At 37.8% G+C, this 22,840-nt stretch overlaps 1 protein-coding gene across 3 annotated transcripts in view; it reads left to right on the forward strand.

Annotated features, from left to right (window-relative positions):
* Nucleotides 1-818: 818 nt before the first annotated feature.
* The window catches only part of LOC149828546 (spatacsin carboxy-terminus protein), a 111,936-nt gene continuing 89,914 nt past the window's right edge, over nucleotides 819-22,840 (forward strand). For 2 of the 3 annotated variants that reach the window (XM_090017637.1, XM_090017638.1), the window contains exons 1-2: nucleotides 819-947; nucleotides 2,570-4,918. In XM_090017637.1, coding sequence (XP_089873763.1) covers nucleotides 2,581-4,918 — 2,338 coding nt within the window. In that variant the 5' untranslated portion in view covers nucleotides 819-947; nucleotides 2,570-2,580. The remainder of the gene's footprint in view (nucleotides 948-2,569; nucleotides 4,919-22,840) is intronic. The other variant, XM_090017640.1, reaches the window with a different exon arrangement.

The following is a 22,840-nucleotide window of genomic DNA, read 5'->3' on the forward strand; positions in this document are numbered from 1 at the left end:
GACTCAGATGGGGTGAGGGAACCAGACAATCTGAACACGATCATTGGAATAACTAAATGGACAATTCCTTTCCTCAAACAACAAAAAAACTGAATGGAAAATTCCAATTGTTGCTTAAGAGCTTATCCCAAAGCCTGCCCATCCATTTAGGGTGCATTTAAAACCCATGGATGTGACAATTGGTTAAAGGCTATTTCGGATATGAAATCCTCACTTTTGTAAGATAAAATAGGGAAGGGCATGGATTTGAAATCTGATGGAGAGGGGTGGACATGAGATCATTGGATCTCAAACTATGCTATAAAGGCACGGACATGAAGATGAGTGAAACAAGTTTAAAGTTTTTTTGTTTATTTTCTTTAATTAATAATTATTTTTAACATTTTAATGTTAAAATATATTTGTATTAAATTAAAACCTTAACATATTAAAAAATTATAATTAAAATATTATCTATGTGCGTCACTGTCTATGTCCACGTGTTCGAGAGTCACCGCTTGTATCACTATGGACACTGATATAGTTCGAAACTTACTCTTATTTTATGCTTAGCTCCTTAACTAGCTGAGGTATTAAAAAATGTCATAAAATCTCTATTTTATAGGCAGATTTAAAAAAAAAGAAAAAGAGAGAGAGTTTTCTTCGATAAAATGAAAAGGGTATGATCAGGATACGAACAGAAGGCCCACTCTAGGCGCACCGCTCCGGAGATCAAGATCACATCCGTCATTGACCAAAATGTCTATACCCCTATATGGTTGACCAAAAATTTGAGGTCGATTCCCGTCAACGTCTCCGCCCACCCAAATACACAACTCTAGCGTTAAACGCGTACGGTTAGCCGACCAACTCAGAGAAATACCCATTCTGCCCTTTTCCATCCACTCCTTTCTCCACATCTCGACGCTCTCTGTCTCTCATCGCTCTGCTTCGCTCTTTCCTCTCAGGTACGCTCTGCTCCTTCCGGAGAGTTCCCAAGAAAGTAGGGTTTCCTCTCTCTCCCTCTCTCTCAGGAGGTCGATTTTAGGTGCCTGTTGATTCAGTGAGAGTCTCGCCCTAATTTTTGATGTCTTATTGACGTTCTAATGTGAAAATTGGGAAATTTTCTCGATCTTGGTTGTCGGTGGTTTTAGGATTATCGGTTTTCTCTTTCAGTTGCTTGTTCAGTTGATTAGGCTATCGATTTATATGAGTGGTTCTGTGTTGCACGAGTACGTAAATCGGGTTCTGTGACCTTGGTGTTGGTCCGTTCGATCGGTTTCGGCTGGTGAACGATCGACGTATTGTTGGCAGTGAACTTTTTTGGTATTTAGTTGTTGGTGGTTTCAGGATTATCGTTTTTTTCTTTTCCCTTTGTTTCGTTGGTTGATTTTGGGAGTGAATTAGTGGGCGGTTGTAAGGTGCACGATTGCGTAAATTGTGTTTTGTGAGGTTGGTGTTGGAATGTTTGATTAGTTTCGGCTAGGGAGTGATCGATCTATTGTTGGTCTTTTGCGTAGTTTTGTGTTGGTTTTTCTGATCGAAATTTGGATGTGAATTGCATGCATCTGGTTGATCTCTCGATTTATGTTTTCGAATTGTCGTTAATGAACAAGTGCTGATGAACAACAAGGAAAAAACCACTAACTGCGACCTTCTGCCAATCAAACAACAGGATGAGATACGACGATCCGCTAGAAAATATTAAGGAAAAAGTTAGCAATAAAAATTTCCTCACACAGTCGTACTGAAAGTTTTTTTTTTTTTTGAAAGGCAAGCTGGGGTTAGGCAGACCCCTACCAGTTATACAACTATACCATTGGGTTTTGAAACTGCAACGTCCCAACACAAGGTGACGTGCACTAGCTGCTCCTACCAGACAACCAACTAAACAAATTCGAAAAATCAGAGAAGGAAGTTCCCCAATTTCTTTCATGGATCACAATCCATCCGTAGTTGCTCACCTATGATGGTGACTACATTCTTGCCTCTTCTTGCAGAGGAGATAGGGTCACTGCATGGTAAAAATTTATCTGGAGTCTTGACTTTGCAAACATATGCTCATGTTCATTGATAAAGATGCTTTTGATATTTAAAGTTGCAAATCCAAAGGAATAACGACTGTGGCTGTTAATTCTTCTTCAAATTGGTAATGTCATTGTGGGATTTCAAGTTTCTATCTTCAAGATAGTTTTGGTAGAAAGTGCCATACTATTGTTGTTATCGCTGCCACCACCACCACCACCACCAACACTGTGTTTCTGGAGCTCATCATAAACTGTTATTTGATATGTAATTGAAATTCTTAGAATTATGCTGTCTTTGATTGCACCATCTACATCTAGATCTCTTGTTGCCTGTTATCAGGCTACGACACAATTTCCTTCTTTAGTACATGGAAGATGTAATCTTTTTATCCAATATGAGGACAGTTCTCCAAATGTGGTTAGAACTTCGAACATGAGAAATAATCTATTCTGCATGTGTTCTGGGTTAACTGGGGAGTTTTTCTTCATCCTGAATATTGTTTCTTCTGGTAAAGTAACTCTGTGGGCTTTCCATTCTGCTAAATATTGTTTTATTATTGCAGTTACTGTTGAAATGGTTATGCCTTTGAAATGTGGAGATGACCCAGTTGTGCTTCAGTTGCAAAGGTGGGATGTAGGACGACTTGACTTATCCCAATTCAGTGAGGTTTCAATATCTCCAGCACGTGACCTTCTATTGTTGCTGTCTCATCAATGTGAAGCATTATTGTTTCCCCTGACATCAAAGGGGTTTCCACCCAAATCAGCAGGATCAGTTTTTTCATCGCATCCTGAGTCAGTTTTGCATTCTAGTGAGCTTCACTCTCCCATATCCTCAGCTAGGTTGCAGGTTCAGACTGCAAAAAATTTGAATTTTGTTGATGATATTCATGAGCCTGACTTGCAACAATCTTGCCATATTGGTTCTCTGTTTCCAGATGAAGGCAGTTCTCATGTTTCAGATCTATATCCTGTAATTTCCGATGTCAAATCATATGCTTGGGGTTGCTGTCGTGATGTATATAATGGTGACAAAGATTCAATATTCAAGGAACTCCTTTTTGTATCTGGTGGTCATGGTGTCATTGTTCATGCATTTCGCTGCTTGGACCAAGGCGATGAGTCTGCAATGGCAACATCTGATACTGTCTCCTTGAGGGGAAAGTGGGTGGAATGGGGCAATAGTAACCAAAATGATAAAACAGTTATAGTAAATGGAGATTCTAATAATGAATCTGCAGATTGTAAGTGCACTCCCAAAAGTAAAAGGTGGTTAAAAACTTTCCTTGTCAATGTTGAAACCATTGAAAGAGAAGGAGATTTTATCATCAAGTACCCTGAAAAATCATCATTTGAGTGTTCTGCGGAGGTGGTTTCATTTAGTTTGTTTGACAATTCTTCAAAGCTCTTTGAATTCCTTCACCAATCCAGTGCTAAAGAGGAAAAACAGAGTGATGAGGTGATTGGACAATCAGTATGTGATGCGTCCACATCTTATCAGACAAGTTCTGTTGATTCATCTGTTCAGGACAGATCCTTATTCCTGACATTGCAGTATAACTGTTGCAAAATATTTTCAAGTGCTTCTCATCACTTAATTGGACTGGTTTTGACAACAATGGAGCCTGTTTTGATGAACATGAATGGCAGTGGTACAAAGAGTGAAAGCAAGAGTTCTGTAGTGATTGCTGTCTTGATTCCATGCGGAATAAAGTGGGTATGCTCAGTGAAACTTCCGGTTCACTGTCATAGACTGAAGCAAGAGTTTGAATGGGTGGATTTTCAATTTTCAAATAACCTCCTCCTTTGCCTGAACAGAGAAGGTTTGATCTTTCTTTGGGAGGCATCATCAGGAAAATTTGTTACTCAAGTTGATGTATTGTGGAGATGTGGAATAAATTCAAGACCTGTCTCATGGTTGGAGGAGGAAGAGAAGCCAGCTGATTTTGACAAATCTTATCCTATAAGAAATGAAGTGAAAAGTCAACCATGTGGTGATCTCCACGAAAGGGCATCCTGTGGCAAAAGAGAATGTGCTACAAAACGTGAATTCAGAAAGTTGTTAGTGGCTGCAGACTGTATGCTGCTTGCTGCAGTCGATGTCTGTGGTATTGTATATGTTATCTCTGCTGATGAGTGCATTTCAGAGAAGAACTATAATAAGTTTTTGCCTCATTTTAAGCAGCGTCCTGCTGGTTTATTTGCCAACTGGAAGGTTGCTGGTTCAGATATAGTTCGTCAGAGGCACTTCTTTGACTTTTTGGACTGTAAAAGATTACGTGATTCATCTTCTCCATTTGAAGATTCATATTTTCAAGAAGATAAAAGACCCAAGAAAAAGCTAAAACCTCACAATATTTTGGCCGGTTTGCAGTTTAAACGACAATTCTTTTCTTCTGAAGAATCACCTACTCGTCGAGTATATCTTCCAGTACATCGGGCTGATGTGGAGGATATTATTTCTCTAACTCCATTTGGAATTACTAGACTTATAAAAAAAAGCACTCAAAAGTGTTACAGGATTATTCATACAAGCTTACAAGCGACTTCATCTATAGTTGATGACTTTGTTCTTGGGTTGAGCTTCCCCTTGGGGACCTCAGTTAATCTGGAGAAAGAGCAGCCCTTCAACGGTCAAGTGATTGGTTGTTGTTTCCTGGGATGCTTATATTTGGTAATGGAGGGGGGTCTCTCTGTTATTCTTCCTTCAGTTTCTGTTCCATCAGATCTCACTCTGGAGTCGATCGGATATTGGCGCCCCATCATTGATCCTAGCTGTAGACACCAGACAGAAGATGTGCTGTTTACCAGAGGTCGCAGGGACCAATGGCAACCTTGGCAAGTTGAGGTTGTAGACAGAACTCTAGTGTACGAAGGACCTGTAGAGGCAGACCGTGTATGCATAGAAAATGGTGAGATATTTTCTCCAAATATGTTTTCATTGGTTTGTTGCCAGGCTTTTGTGCTGCCCGGTTCTTTTGCTTATGTTAATTAACAAGAGATTGTCGTCTGTTGTGACCATCCCTCTCACTTGAGAGTTCTTCGTAGCTAGTCCACAAGTCATTCCTGGTATCACTGCATTGATCAGGTGGAAAATTATTGTAATTTCCAGTGAACAAATGTGTTTTTCTTACTTATATGGATGGGTGTTTAGGTCTGAGCTCATGAGTTAGCATGGCTGAACATTTGCAGATTCCTCATTATTCCACCGCTAGTGCAAACTAGCACATTTTTCTATAGAATGCATAGTATGTGCTTGTAATATATCAAGTCCAAGAGAGCAATATGCTCACGCAAGCAAGAAACACTCAACACTCACAAAGCCACCAAGGCATATAGCAAACGGCTGATAACAAGTAACAATGGGCACAAAAGAGAGGAATCTTAATATAAAAAATAATTATTTTTACTAAGTAAAAAAATGCATAAGAAACAGGTGGGGGGATGCATATATATATATATATATATACACACACACACACACACAAAGGATATCCTAACAGCTAATTGAGCCAGCTGTTAGGCTATCCTAACGACTAGAAGAGTTAGCTGTTAGGATAACTAATGGCTAGCAGCCAAAAAACAAAAAATGCCCTTAATATGCATGAAAAATATAAAAGAGAAAACAAAAGGAAAAAATACAAAAAAGAATAAGATAAAAATCCCTAGAATACAATCTACACAACATATATTTACATTCTCTCTCAAACTTATGGTATCACAACCAAAAATTTGTCAAGGAGAAACAAAAAGTGACATGAAGGCAACACTTTGTTGAATAAGTCAACAAGTTGATACTATGATGAAACATAAGGCAACTCTATAGTCTTCTTAAAAAACTCTCCACGAGCATAATGATAATCTATCTCAATGTGCTTTATATGCTCGTGGAAGGTGTGATTGCTAGCAATATAGATAATATTTTTATTATCGCAACATAACTTTAAAGGTTTTGAGATGTGGACACCCATATCTTTGTAATGAAACTTAAGTGCACAAGCACAAAACAGTCCACAAAGGGACTATACAAGAGCCAAGAGGCAATGCACAAACAAACACAAAACTTCCAGGAAGGCTTACAAGGAGCCAAATACAAGAAGATAAGCACAAAAGTGATAATAAGGCTAAGCCAAACACAAGAGGACAAACACATAAAGACAGTAGCCTTTATACATAAGAAGATAAGCACAAAAGTGCTAATAAGGCTAAGCCAAACACAAGAAGACAAACATAAAAAACAATAGCCTTTATTGAGATATTTTAAGAAAAAACAATAATGTAAACAAGGTCCAATCCCCTCTATTTATACACAAAAGGGAGACCAAGGGGGTCTCCCATAGAGCTTTTGGGATCCCCCCAACGATCGCATGTTTGTGACCGTTGGGGTGACTTCCAAGGTCTCTATGAGTTGCCCAAAAAGGCCTTGGTCAAACCAAAAAGAAAGAAAAAATTTAAAAAGACAATTACAATATAGTCCCTAGTAGACTATTCTGTTTACAGATCCAATAAAAAGACCCAAATACCCTTATGGGTTATAACTAATTACAAAGATATACATATATATATATATTTTACTATATATATACATAGATGTATATATATATATATAAATACATTTTAATTATTTATTTTAGTATCCTCTTGTTAAAATGTAAAACTGTACATATATATATAATAATAATATTATATATATATAAATATATTTTTCATTTCTTTCTTTCTGTAACTTTTTTTCTTTATTTTTATTTTTTGTCTTTATGTCATTTAGTTCAGTTTGAACTAGAATGACTGTTGCTAGTCAAGTCCTGTCCAGACTTGACTAGCAATAGAGCTGTTGGAGTCCTCCTCTTTCAGCTGTGTATATAAAGGGGTGCAACCCCTCTTGTATTCCATTCCAATGCTTCTTAAGCAATTGGTTTTTCATATCAATAAAGAATACCTTTTTATTTTTATTTTGTTTCCAGTTATACCCTTTTTAAGGGTTATGCTTTAATGTCATTCATGACACTTTCCCTTGTGAATCTAAGCTCGTATTTCGAAGATCCCTATTTCATTTCATGCCTCCATTAAACGTACGGTGAGATCACTGAAAGTTTGTTTAGGTGAAAGAGAAACCGAGGTGCAGAAAGAGCTTTGGTAAAAAAGTCTGCAAGCTGGTACTACGTGGTGACGTACAACAACTCAATAATTCCTTTCAGATACTCATCACGTACATAGTGGCAGTCCATCTCAATATGCTTTGTTCTTTCATGGAAGGTGTGATTCCTTGCAATATAAATGACACTTTTGTTGTCACAACACATCTTCGAAGGTTTGGAGATGAAAATTCCCATATCTTGAAGCAGATTCCTTAGCCATACCAGCTCCATTGTAGTTGTAACCATTGTTCGATATTCTACCTCAGTTGAAGATAACGAGACCTTCTGCTGTTTTTTTCACCTCCAAGAAATTAATGAATCTCTTAAGAAAACACAAAAAACCAGTAGTTGAGATTCTATCATTTAAGTTACCACCCCTATCTGCATCAGTATAAGCAGTTAAATCTAATGATGATGAAGATGATAAGAAAAGCCTTTTCGAGATTGTGTTTTTAATATAACGAACAATCCTCGTAAGTGCAACTATGTGCACTGAGGTAGGAGCATGCTGAAACTAACTTGCTGTGTGGACTACATGGACGATATCAGGTCGAGTGATAGAGAGGTAGGTGATAGATCCAATCAATTGGCGATATAAAGTAGGATCTTCGAGCAACACACCATCTTCAAGTCTTAATTTGGTATTAATGACTTCCAGGGTCTCCACCTTCTTTTTGTTAAAAACTCCTGACCTAACACATATGTCAGCTCTTAATTTCATTTGAGAGAGAATATACCCTCTAGGTGAATAGGCAACCTCAATTCCTAAAAAATATTTCAAAAGCCCAAGTCAGACATATAATTTTTTTTCTTTAAAATAGATTTAATATCAATAACTCCTCTTTTGTCATTTCCTGTGATGATCATATCATCAACATATAGAAGACGAATCACAATTTTTGTACCTGTTTTCTTGACAAAAAGAGCAGTGCCAGTATAACAAGAGGTAAATCCCAAATTAATTAAAAACCTCACTAAATATATTATACCAAGCCTTGGGGGCTTGTTTAAGACCATACAAAGCCTTTTTTAGTTTAATTTTTTTTCATTTATATTAACCCCCGGAGGAAGGTCTATGTATACTTTCTTACCAAGTTCTCCATTTAAAAATGCATTTTTAACATCTAATTGATAGATGGGCCATTTTTGGATAGAGGCAATGGCAATTAGGGTGCAGACACTAGTCATTCTTACGACGGGAGCAAAGGTTTCATCCATGGTTTTAAAACTCGCTGAGTCAACTCGTTGACTCGGCTCGGCTCGGCTCGGCCCTCCAACGAGTCAACCCGGCAAGGCAAACTCAGCTTGCCAAGACTCGGCCTGACTCGGCTTGACTTGGGAGAGTTCTGGGATATTTAAAATGTGATTTTTTATTTGAGTTGAAACAAACATGGGACGAAGTACGGTTGCTACAGACAAAACATATGTTTTGTCTGTTATGTTCTAAGGGTCTGTCCAATCTTGGACAAAAAATCAGACAGACCCTTAGGGTCTCTTGTGAGTGTGTCCTTAGTGGTCCTTGTGTTGGCTGATTTGGTGCACTGATGTGCTCATTGGATTTGTGGTATGTGTGCTCTTGGATCTTCCCTGTGTGTGTGTGTTAACTTCGTAACAGGTACTAGGTATCACTATCATAGCATAATCAACTATAATATTCATCATGTATTATCAGAAGCATAAAATTAAGGTATTAAGTATATGTTGGAAATTGGTAATTGGCCTTGTGGTAGCCAGTAGCTAGAAGTCACTCAAGAGAGGATTCGTAACGTTTCCATAAATTTCTACCAATAAGACAAATGTCAACCGAGCTTCACATAAGTTCTTGATTGCTTGACAATGCACAGAACCATCAAAATACAAAAATCCCGCTAATTCATAAGAAACAACATTAGGAGCCAGTGTTCATAGGGAAAAGAGTTTTAGCTCTGTTTGGGAGTGAACAACCAGGATTTTATATGCTGCATCTCTTTCGAGAATTTTTGTCATGCCACTTAATTTCATATTTTTCAACTTACACCATAGTTATTCTTTAACTTACTCCATAGTCCTTTGTCTAAAAAAGAAATTTGAAGGCTATTTAGTAGGCTATCCTAGAGTTTTTTGCTACAACATTGGTTGCTTTTAATGACCTTTGTTCATTTGTCAAGGATGTACATTTATATATGGTCACATGGACAACAAAAAGGACACATGACATGCCATTGTTGTTCAATTTTTCATTAAGAATAATGTATAAGGGGGCATGACACAAGGGTAACTGGTAAGTTGGGAATATTCCTGTGAGATAGTCTGGCAGAGATCAGCCTATGCATTTTTCAATGCTACTGCTCTCTATGAATGGTTTAACTAGAAAATGACAAACCCAGGAAGTAATACAAGCAAAAACCAAGCTAATTTAGTTGATGCCAATTGTTATCAGTTCAAAAGCAACCTAAGAAAGAGTCACATCTCTCTCCGAGTTTCAATGATTACATGCCTTAACACAACCCAAGGATCTCTTGTTTACTGAAAAACATGGTTTGAGACAAATTATAAATTGTTTTTCTTTTAAAATCAAAAGTTAACAAAACCCGGTCCGAGTCACCGAGTTGACCTACCGAGTCACGAGTCAATAAAGAAAGAGTCGAGTCCCGAGTCACGGGTTTTAAAACCTTGGTTTCATCATAATCTATTCCATATTCTTAGGCATATCTTTTAACAATTAATCTTGCTTTATACCTTTCTAATGATCCGTCACTTTTAGTTTTGACTTTAAACACCCATTTACATCCTTTATGTTTCTTGCCTAGAGGAGATCAACTATTTCTCATGTAATTGCTTTTCTAAGAGCATTAAGTTCTAATTCCATTGCCTCAATCCAATGAGGATATTGTTTGGCTTCATGATAATTAGATGGTTCATAATAAGAGTGGAGAGTGATTAAACATGCTCTAAAATTTGAAGAAAAAGAGTCATATGATAAAAATTTACTAGGAACATTAGATATTCGATTAGATCTCTTAAGTTGGGATTCCATTAGAGGTATGTTTTGGGAGAACTTGTCAAAAGCACATTGATGGTCACCTTGACTACGTCGAGTATATACATGCACATCATTAGATGCATTTTCATTTAAACTTTCATTTTGATGACTAACTTCATCCACAACCCGAGTCAATCACATCAATAGAGTTAGACTCTTCATGCCTTGACAATAGATCAAATAAAAATGAATAGTCAATTTCTTCTTTAGTTCCTTGGTTATTAAATCCATTTTCATTTTCGAGGAAGGTGACATCTTAGAAACATATAGTTTGTTGTTTATTGGGTCAAAACAATGATACCCATTTTGATTTTCCCATATCCCAAGAAAATACATTCAATGACTTTTAGAGAAAGTTTATCATTTTTGAGTAAGTACATAACACTTGCAACGAAAAATTCTTAGCCTTTTAAAATCAGGAGTCATTTTAAAAAGTTTTTCAAATGGGGAGACATTTTTTAAAGAAGATGAATGTGTTCTATTTATTAAGTTGAAGTTAAAACAGCTTCAGCCTAAAAGTTTTTTGGAATGTCCCTAGAAACGAGAAGGGTTCTAGTGGTTTCTACTATATGTCTATGTTTTCTTTCTGCTAACCCATTTTGTTGAGGAGTTTTAGGGCAAGATTTTTGATGACATTCTATTTTGTTTTAAGTAATTTTGAAAATCATTTGACATATACTTCCCTCCCGAATTTGACCTAAGTATAGATATGTTACTAAAAAATTGTTTTTTAATCATTATATAAAACTCTTTAAAGAAAGAGAACACATCAGATTTGAGATTTAGAAAATACACCCATGTGTATCTAGTGAAATCGTACACAAAAATAACATAATAAGAGTAACCTTCTTTTGATATGATCGGTGAAGGACCCCATACATCTGAATCCTCTAATTCAAAAGGTTGTGCAAAAACAAAAGATCTATCAGGAATGAGAATACCTTTCATTTTTCTAAAAATATAATCTTTACAAGATATATCTTTTTCATTAGAAATATTTTTCAAAAAAGGAAAGAGACACATCTTCGAAAAACTAGGATGCCCAAGTCTCTTATGTCAATTATCAATATCTTTGTCTTGTACATAGTTACAAAATAACTTTGGGTGGAAGGGTAAAAAAATCCATAAGGTAAAGATCGCCTCTCCTATGGCCTTGCCCAATCAACTTTCATGATTGCAGATCCTGCATGGTGCAATCTTTAGATGAAAAGAAAATTTTGCAACCATGGTCGAAAATTTGAGAGACGAAAAATATATTTAAATTTAATTTTGGAACTCTTATTTTTGGAACAAGAAATTTTTGAGAATTTTTAGAATCAAAAGTTCCAATACTATTTATTTTTAAACAAGTTTCATCGGCGGTTGAAACATAAGATGAAGTAAAATTAATGAAAACTTCGAAAAAGGTATTCTTATGAGGCGTCATATGAAAGGAAGCACCCAAGTTAAGAATCCAGATACCTGGAGGAGAGGAAGAAGATGCAATAGCGACATCCGAAGTAGAAGATGATTTGAGAAGTTGTTGAAGTGTCCGATATTTGAGTAAGAGTGTCTTTGATATCTCTTCCATTCTTGCTAGATTCTTCTTTCTTGGGTATGATTTCTCCAACGGAAGCGATTTTGGCTTTAAGCATTGGGCAAACCGGTCTAATATGTCCCAGTTCATTATAATAGTGACAAATGTCACCCTTCCTATATCCATTATTATTGTTGAAAGCATTATTATAGTTATTTTTTACAAAGTGGGGGGGGGGGGGTGCTTATAAGCCCTTACATTGGTACTCGACCTTGTAATGGCCAAAACATCATCACTCTTATTAGTCATGCCATGGCGAGTTTCTTCTTGGCATACCTGGGAAAAAGCATCTTCATCAGGTATAACTTTGGTCCTACGAAGAAGAGAGACATCACTTGTTCAAATTTCAGTCTTAGACCATGGAGAAATTGAAAAAATTGTTTGTTTTCAGTTTGCTCTCTTGTAAGCTCAACATCTTCGGAAGCCATCCATTTTGGCTCAAGTAGTGCCAATTCGTCCCAAAGAGAAGACAAAACACTAAAATAGTCACAGACACACATGTCCCCTTGTTTAGTGGTTTTAATCTTGTCTTGACAAAAATATTGTCTAGCAAGATCTTTTTGAGTATACATACTCTTAAGAAAGAACTAAGCTTCATTGACTCTTCTAAATTTAGCAATGTTGACACATATCTTTCAGTCAACATTATTCATCTTTCGGTCAACATTGTTCATGAACCATGCCAAAATTTTTGCATGATTGCTTTCCCCATCTTCTACCTTTATTTGGTGTTCATTAGTAGCTTTATCTCGATCATCTCTTATAAGGGCTTTCTCAACACCTTCTTTGATTTTGGTAAGCTTTAGAGAGGGTTCAAGAGTATTATCCATTACGAACCCCAAAGTTTCTTACCTTTGAGATGATTCTCCATGTTGGAAGTCCACATCATATAGTTGGTTCTATTGAGTTTGTAGAAGAGCTTTATTCTTGCTTTATGCTCCATGACGAAAAAGAGTTGAATAAAGAAGAGTAGGCAATACACTTTAATCACGAGCACCCGATCTTTGATCACCACGAACAAAGGCACCAAGATCAAATGAATCCAATGTGCTTTGATACCATGTAATGAAACATAAGTGCACAAGCACAAAATAGTCCACTAAGGGACTATAGAAGAGCTAAGAGGCAATGCGCAAGAAGACAAGCACAAAACTGCTAGTAAGGCTTACAAAGAGCCAAATACAAGAAGATAGGCAATAGCTTTTATGCATAAGAAGATAAGCACAAAAGTACTAATAAGGCTAAGCAAAAAACAAGAAGACAAACATAAAAGACAATAGCCTTTATTGAGATAGCTTGAGAAAAAGCAATAATGTAAAGAGGGTCCAATCCCCTTTATTTATACACAAAAGGAAGACCAAGGGGGGCTCCCATGAAGCTCTTGGGAGCCCTCCAACGGTCATATTTGTGACCGTTGGGGTGGCTCTCAAGGGCTCTATGAGTTGCCCAAAAAGGCCTTGGTCAAACAAAAAAGAAAAGAAAATAAAAAATAAAAAATAAAAAATAAAAAAGACAATTATAATATAGTCCCTATTAAACTATTCTATTTACAGTTCCAATAAAAAGACCAAAATACCCTTATTGGTTATGACTAATTACAAAGGTATATATATATATATAAATACATTTTAATTATTTATTTTAACAATCTTTTAAAAGTCTTTTTAACCATACGATTTCAGTAGTTGGTTGTAATGAAATAAGCGGAAAACAAAGATACAATGTGCACAAGCACAAACACAAGTCTATTAAGAGAATACAATGACACTAAGGCACTACATAATGTAATGAAATGAAACAAGAGTGCACAATCATAATGCCAACGAAGGGCTACACAAGTGCACAAATATACTATGGTCTCTAATGGACCAATGTCAATCTCATAAAAGAGATATACAAAAGCACGAATTCCACAAGAGCACAAAATCCACAAGAGCACAATATAAAAATAGATTTTGTATTAAATGCTTTACATAGAGGGGTGAGGGTCCATTTATAGAGCCTCACATTCATGTTGGACTGCCTCCCCAACGGTCCTTTTCAATTTACATAATAAAAAACAAAAATAAAGAAAAAAAAAAGACTTTACAATCCCTATTGGACTGTACTAAATTACATGTTATTAAATGACCAAAACACCCTTGATATACATATATTATATAAATATACATATATCAATTAGGTATAAATATATACACAATATTAACACTCTCCCTCAAACTTATGGTGAAATCACTGAAAGTTTGCTAAGAAACAAAAATCTTGGTAGAGGAAGAGCTTTGGTGAAGAAGTCTGCAATCTGAAACTCGGACTGAACATATGGTAAAGTAATCGTCCCCTTCAAGCATTCTTCTCGAACATAGTGGCAATGCATCTCAGTATGTTTCGCTATATATATGACACTTTTGATATCACATCATAATTTTGAAGGTTCTGAAACATCAACACCCATATCTGAAAGTAATGATTTCATCCACACGACCTCGGTTGTTGTTGTAGCTATCGCTCTATACTCAGCTTCCGTAGAAGATAAAGACACTTTCTGTTGTTTTTTGCATTGTCAAGAAATGAGAGAATTACCTACAAACACAGAAAACCCTTTAGTTGAGTGGCGATTATTAAGATCTCCTCTCCAGTCAGAATCACTATAAACAATAAGATTTAAAGATGATGAAGAGGATAAAAATAGCCCTTTAGATATAGTTTTCTTGATATATCGAACTATTCTTAATACGACACTCATGTGAACTGATCTGGGCGCATGTTGAAACTAACTTGCAGTAAATACTGCATGCGTAATGTCTGACCTGATAATAGATAGGTACATTAATGATCCGATAAGTTGCCTATAAGGAGTTGGATCATTTAATAAAACTCTATCTTCAGCTCTCATTTTAACATTTATCACTTCAGGAGTATCAACATATTTTGTGTCTGTGATTCTCGAACGCGCAACAATATCAGCTGCAAACTTGATTTGAGACAAAATATACCCTCTTGGCGAGTATGTTACTTCAATTTCTAAAAAATATCTCAAAAAACCAAGGTCAGTCATATCAAAAGATTTTTTAAGCATAATTTTAATTTCTTCAATTTCCTTTTTGATCATTTCCAATGATGATCATATCATCAACATATAAAATCCGAATGATAAGTGGGGTACCTGTGGATCTTACAGAAAGAGCAGTGTCAATATAAAAGGATTTAATTCTAAGATTCAACACAGTTCCATTAAACCGATCATACCATGATTTAGAAGCTTGTTTAAGCCCATATAAAGCTTTTTGAAGACGAAAAACCGTTCCCTTTTCAATAGTCAGACCAGAGAGAAGATATATGTAAATTTCTTCATTTAAATTTTCATTTAAGAAAGCGTTCTTAACATTTAACTGATATATAAGCCATTTTCTAATGGATGCTACTGCAATTAGAGCCCTAACTGTGGTCATGCAAGCTACTATAGTAAATGCTTCTTTATAATCTATTCCATATTCCTGAGAATATCCTTTTGCAACTAATCTTGCTTTATATCTTTCTAGGAACCCGTCACACTATGTTTTGACTTTAAATACCCATCTGCATCCTATTGTTTTCTTTCCCTTAGGAGGAGGTTGGACAACCCAAGTATGAGCCTTATGCAATGCATCTAATTCTATTTTCATAGCTTCTACCCATTCTTTTATGTTTTTAGCTTCTTTGTAGTTAAATGGTTCATGATATGAATGAATTGCTAGAAAGCATGCCCTATAGTTTGAAGAAAAGGAAGGAGACAAAATCTTCTAACACTAGATTCTTCAACATTTGTTAGTTGACTGTACCTTTCAAAAGCACATGGATGCTCTCCATTATCTCGTCTAGAGTATTGTAAGAGGTTATGAGTTGGTTCTCTTTTTTCGTTGGGTCCATTAATAGACTCAAAATTATCAATATCATTATTATCAATAATTTCATTATTTAATTTAGGTAACAAATCAAATAAGAAGGCATACTCAGATTCTTCCTTAGGTTTTTCAAGATCAAATCCATTTTCATTTTCAAGAAATGTTATATTTTTAGAGACATAAAGTTTATCATTTGTTGGATCATGGCATCGATAGCCTTTTTTATTTTTGGCATATCCAAGAAAAACACATTTTATAGCTTTAGGAGAGAGTTTGTTATATTTTTCAAGAAGCATAAAGCATTTACATCCAAAGACCCTTAGTTTTTTTAAAATGGGCAGAGATTTTAAACAGTTTTTCAATAGGGGATTTGTTTTTCAAAGTTTGAAAAGTTATTCTAGTTATTAGATATACTACGGTGAGAGCGGTTTTGGCCCAATTTTTTTTTGGAATTTCTTTTGAAATTAGTAGGGTCCTAGTAGTTTCAATAACATGACAGTGCTTTTTTTCAGAAATACCATTTTGTTGGGGGGGTCCTAGACAAGATCTTTGGTGTAAAATACCATGAGTTTTTTAGATAGAATTGAAATTCATATGAAAGAAACCCTCTCCTTGTGTCGGAGCGAAAGATTTTAATATTTATTTTAAATTGATTTTTAACGATATTATAAAATTTTTTAAAGTGCGAAAAAACTTCGGATTTGAGTTTAAGGAAGTAGATCTAAGTATGTATACTAATATCATCTATGAATGTTGTAACGACCCCAACTCATACCCCTTGAAAATGCAGATTTAAAAAAAAAAACCATTGCTGAAATCTTCCCAGAAACCCGGGGCCTTTACAGTTCTACTCTCAATTGGATACAACAACCAACCACAATAGAGCTTACAATTATCATCTATACCAAACCAAACATTTATTAAATAATAAGTGATAAGTCTCGAGACAATATCATAAATGAAATTCAGAGTGCATAGACAACCAAATGTAAAAGAAAAATAAAAAAGATTGAGCCACGCTGTCCCTCTGTGAACTGTCTAGCAAAAACGTGACACCTGTAGCTCTTCCAGAAGCTAGTCGCTTCACTGATCTCGTGCGGTTGTGAAAAACCACAAATAGAGGGTGTCAGAAATTCGAAAAATTTTGCGTACGAATCTTTCTAATGAAATAAATGAGTATAAAGAACACAAATAAGATTTTATGCAATAGTTCAGAGGAATGCAATTATGACAATTACATAATTCAAATTAGCATTCATGCAACATGTAACATTTATTAAGCATAAAAGAACATATAAGTAATAGCAGAAATCACTATTTAAGCAATACAACCATATGACATATATTAAGGAGCAATAATATGCATTCACCAATATGTAATAATTAAGGGAACAGGTAAAATGCACATGATCTAATGCATAGCAGAAATATGCATGATTTATGTGCAATGCATGAACACTTTATTATCTTTCCTTAAGGGTTTTCTTTCATATGCATGACCCTATTAAATGCACACAATTTAAGTTCTTCTTTTTAATTACCGTTGCTCGCGGATACACCAAACGAGTAAGATTTCTCGAGGTCAAGTAGGGTTCCCAGGGTAACTTAGCACACAAGTTGTATTTTATTACTGGGTTCCAAACTTAATCCTCGACTGAATCACCTTCGGAATATTAGACCTCCACATCTAATGTCGGGATATCAAGGACCCTCCATACCCATAAGTGCCACTTTCTTGGTATACCAAAACAACAGCTCTGTCGAACACACCACCCCCAGGTCAAGTGACGGACTCTCTTTAAAACCGTGGCCAGGAGAAATAACTTCAATATCGGGTTCAGGGGTAAACATTAGTTCACACAAAGTTTTTTTTTGTATCCTCGTGGTCCCCCAAAACCGAATCTCTAAGATTCTTATTCTTCCGATGAGAGATCTCAGAACGTATATTACACTGTTCTTATTTGTTATCTTTTTATTAAAAGCCATTTATTGAGTTTTGCAAATCAACATGCAAAAGCAAATGCAAAAGCTCGCATCTACTCTTGCGAGAATCATCACGGGACTCCCGCCCGTTGAAACACATAAAACAGTCCAATATAGTGCAATCAAAATGAATGTGATTTTTGAGATGCATTTAAAATACATAAAGAAAGAGCAAACCAAAGCTCGAGCCCTACCAGGCCCATGATGATTCATTTCGAACATCGATGCATCGTATGCAAAAATCACAACAATATATAATTTATGCAATGATACCAACATGATTCCAAATGCACATTCATTCATACCAATTTAACAATGTGCATGAGCTACCACAGTCATATGCATGTGTTCACCATCCATGTAAAATTGCTTTCCTATAATCATTTAACACATGCATTCATTCATGATTCATAAGTACATGAGAACATTTATACAGGATTGTACATGCCAAACACACATCGATTTCATGTATGCAGATGCACTTGAAACAAATTCATAAATGCACGATAATTAAACATGTCCCATAAATGTAGGCACATGAAACTTTTCTTTCATAACAAATGTTAACATCCACACACATGAACATAACCCGAATTTAGAAATTGAATTTCAGGGCTGCACACATTCATATCATGTATGCACCTGTACCAAAACAAACCTTGCAATAACATGTTGACAGACGTGCATTCATATCCAACATGCTAAAATCAAACTAAAACATAAGAAGAATTTCATTCATCAGATTAAGTCTACCGTACTTTAGCAAAAATTTGAAAAATAATCACATGACTAGGCACGTTCTTTTTAAGTGTACACGAGCACTTGAAATAGTATATTGCTAATGCGTGTCGTATCAATTCTGAGCATATGAAACCAAACCCCATTCTTTTATACACAACAAGCCTACTTTAATTTAATTAACAAGTCTTGAAATAAATTTAAAAAGCATAACTGAATATCCATTTTTTTTGAAGACCCAAACAGGCCCAGCCGACCAGGATTGGCTGGATCTGGTCTGGACAGAACCTGGCTTGTTCAAACATGTATGTACATATTTTAAGACTCAAACATGCAGATTCGAACATGCTCACATTCACGTATGATCGTAAACAAGTCAAATCATGTACGTGTTCAAAAGGATCTAACATGAACATTAAGCCTATTTGTGTATACTTATTCAACAATGCATATATATTCAATGTTTTCAATATGTACACCATTACACACATATTTTCTGAAAAACATATGTATACGACATGATTTCAAATGCATACTTTCATGCTTTTACACAACCCATATCAAAACCTACTTGTTGGAAATTGATAACAGGTAAAGGGCTCCTAAAAGAACCCCTCCCATCAAGAATAAAAATTCTGTTATACTAGTACAACATTTCTATTTCATCAAAAGGGTAAAGTATACAAAAAAACACAACCATGGAGGACGATCCATGGGTCATCCTCCATGTGATCTTTAAGAACACATACTCTATACGTTTTTCTCATGGATTTCCCAACCAAAATATTACATGGAATCGAATCGACATTCGATTTCTCACTTGAAATCAAGAGAGAAGACCCGTACCTTTGATAAAAATTGAAAAATAGAGAAGAATGATGGTGGAACAAGGGTTGTTGGATAAGAGGAACCCTCTTCCTTTTCTTCTTCCTCTCTTTCTCTCTCTTTTCCTTACCTCGGGAGGTAGCGTCGTCACGCGTGCGTACGACTGTAGGCAATGTAGGACACGGGCTGCGGGGCACGAGTGGGATCTGTCGCGCGCGCAAATCTGCGGAAGTGTGAAAACTTATAAGGTTGTAGCTATACTAAAGAACAGAAAGGGACACGGGTACAACCCGTGTCAGCCTATCAATAATTAGCGAAGGGACATGGGCGTAGCCCCTGCCCGCCATACTACTGGTAACCCTAAGAAGGGGGGCAGTGGCAGGGCCTGCCCGACCGACGGAGAGTATGAGCGGCAGGGGCCGAGGCCCCTGTCATACCGAATCTGACGAGTGGCGGGGGCCCAAGGCCCCTGCCTGACAAACCTCGAATGGCAGGGGCTGAGGCCCCTGCCTGACAGAACTAAACGAACGGTAGGGGCAAAGGCCCTTGCCTGACATACTTCAAATGGCAAGGGCCTCGGCCCCTACCTGACAGTATAGCGGACGACAGGAGCGTCGACCCCTGCCTGTCAGACATCGAATGGCAGGGGGCCTCGACCCCTGCCTGAACAAGACGAACAGCAGGGGCCTTGGCCCCTGCAGATGGACCTCGAATTGTAGGGGCCGAGGCCCCTACCTAACAAAACGACGAAGTGGGAGGAAGAGCATGGCAGGGGCTGCTAGCCTCTTGCCAGCCTTCCGACAGCTCAGAGACAAAGAGGGGGGAAAATGTGCGGCAGGGAGGGTGAGCCTCTGCCTGACATAAACTCAGGAAGGAGGCTGGGGCGATCTCCTTGCCTGACATAGACTCAGAAAGAAGGCAGGCGCGAGCCCTTGCCTGCCATAGATTGAGAGGCGGCAGGGGCATCGCCCCTACCTGCCGGAACAGAAGGGCAGCAGGGGCATCGTCCCTGCCTACCGAAAACAGAGAGGCGGCAGGGGGCAAACCCCTGCCTGCCGAAAACAGGGAGGCAGCAGGGGGCAAGTCCTTACCTGCCGAAATCAGAAAGGGAGAGAGAGGGGAGAAGGAGAAGGCACGACAGGGGCCGCCAGCCTCTTGTTGGCCCTCCGGCAACCCGAAAAAGAGGAAGACGAAGAAGTAAAAGAAAGGAAGGAGAAAAGAATACCTGGGGAGAGGCGGGGCGGTGGCGTCGGCCAGCATCGTCTGTGCTGCCGTACGCAGGGAGCGAGAGAGGAGTGAAGGGGGAGGAGGAAGAGGGCACGGGTGAGGGCTCCTCCCTCACCCTTGCGTGCTCTTTAAGGCATGGGGGGGGGTTGCGATTCGGGAAACCCCAAAGGGGTTTCCTTTTTTTCAGTCGAGGGGGGAAGGGGAGAGCGGCGCGGGGGAGTAGGAGGGTTTTAAAAACCCTTGCCCCCTGCATCGGGTATTATAACCCTAATGGGTTATCGGGTCTGGGTCAGATCCGGATCCAATTTTTTCATGGCTTTTACAAATGTAACATAATATGAATAACCAACTTTTGACATGACGGGAGCAGGACCCCATACATCTTAATGCATTAATTTAAAGATTTCATTAGTCAAGGAAGTTCTAGATCCAAAAGGCATCATTTGCATTTTTTTCAAGTATACAATCTTCACATAAAAATTCTTTATCCTTGTTGATTTTTTTCAAAAATGAAAAATAAGATAATTTGGATATAGTTGGGTGTCCTAATATTTTATTCCAAAAATCTAAATTAATGTCTTTGATATGATTACAAAAAGAGTTTTTGGGTAAACATGAGGAATCCATATAATAAAGATCTTCTCTTCTATGACCTTGCCCAATCAACTTCTCTGACCGGAGAGCCTGCACCCAACGAGCCTTAGATAAGAAGAATACTTTACACCCATAATAGGAAATTTGAGATACCGAAAAAGGTTTAAATCTAATTTTGGAATAACCTTCACACTATGTCACATGGGTGCGGGTGCGGCAATAAATAAATAAATAAATAAATAAATAAATAAATAAATAAATATATATATATATATATATATATATATATATATATATATATATATATATATATATATATATATATATATATATATATATAAAAGGGGGTTCGGGGGGTTCCCCCGGCGCGGGTGCAAGCACAACTACGGAACCCAACACCAAATGGGGGTAGGGGCACTTCTCCCTGTGGTGGGACGTTGCATGTTCAAAACCTCATTTGTACGTTGAATAATAGTTGGTGGGTCTGCTTAACCCCAACTGAACTTAAAAAAAAAACCCACGAAACTGTCCGACCCAATTGTATTGTTAGGATCTATACACAAGGCAGGTATTAGGGTGGGCCGTTCAAGAAATCCCATCTATGAGACTCTTAACTTGGCCATCTTTTCCATCCAAGTTCATCCAACACATAGAATCGTCCGACCCAATATCACAATGACTGTTGTGAATCTTGTGACTGAACCGTGAATGGAAAGTGTAAAGAAAAATGTCCATAAAGGCCCTTCTCGCATAAAACTGCAGTACCATCCGTAATGGCTTGTGGTGGGGACCAAACCAATGACATCGCTTCGTCCTACGTGGGTCCCACATAAAAAAAATCACGAGGCCATCTGGTTGGTCCACCGGTAGAAGCATCCAGACACGATTGTCTTCGCAACGATAAGCATTTTGGGATACGATGGTCATTTTGGAAAAAGAAATGGCAGAGAACAGGTACCCCAATTGCCAACTATTTTCCCAATAAAATAAGGAACCATTTATATTTATATATATACACACAGAGAGAGAGAGAGAGAGAGAGAGAGAGAGAGGTCATGGCGCCGGCTCAGCAGGATGGGAAGCTGGAGGAGAGGCTTCTGCTGCTGCCCAAGTCGAGGGGAGACGGAGCCACGACGTCCGCGGTGCAGGTGGACCATGGTGGTGGTGGGGCGTCGTTCCCTGGGGCGGTGCTCAACCTGTCGACGACCATCATCGGCGTGGGGATCATGTCCATCTCGGCGACCGTCAAGGCGCTGGGGGTCATCCCCTCCCTCCTCCTCGTCTTCTTCCACGCCCTCCTCTCTGACATCTCCATCGAATTTCTGCTGCGCTTCATCGACTCCGGCTCGTCCACGTCCTACTCCGGCGTCATGACCGAGTCCTTCGGCCGCCTCAGCTCCCTCACTTTGCAGATTGGACACAATTTTTTTTTAATAAAAAACTTGGATACAAATGACCCTGGGTGCGGTCAACGCACCCAGGGTCGGGTTGACCGCACCCGGTGTCGCACCCGCGTCGAGTCGCGTCGACGCGGGTGTGGCACCCTGCTAGCCGAATCCCTGTGACATAGCCTTCACATTTGGAGTAAATTTTTTTTTTGAGATATTGTTGAGATTTCCTATACTTTTAACTTTCAAAGAAGTACTATCGGTAGTTGATACACATGAAAAATATGAATTAGTGCAATCGGATAATAGAGTTTCATTATGAGTCTTGTGAAAAGTGGCTCTCGAATCCAAAATCCAAGAAGACTTACTCAGAGGAGAAGAAGAGGAGACGACGACACCGAATGTAGGAGTATCTTTAAGAATTTGTGAAACGGCCTCCGCTATTTGGGCAATTGTTAAATC

The sequence above is a fragment of the Nuphar pumila genome, chromosome 9 (genome assembly GCF_984573655.1).
Source record: "Nuphar pumila chromosome 9, dmNupPumi1.hap1.1, whole genome shotgun sequence".
Taxonomy (NCBI): Eukaryota; Viridiplantae; Streptophyta; class Magnoliopsida; order Nymphaeales; family Nymphaeaceae; genus Nuphar; species Nuphar pumila.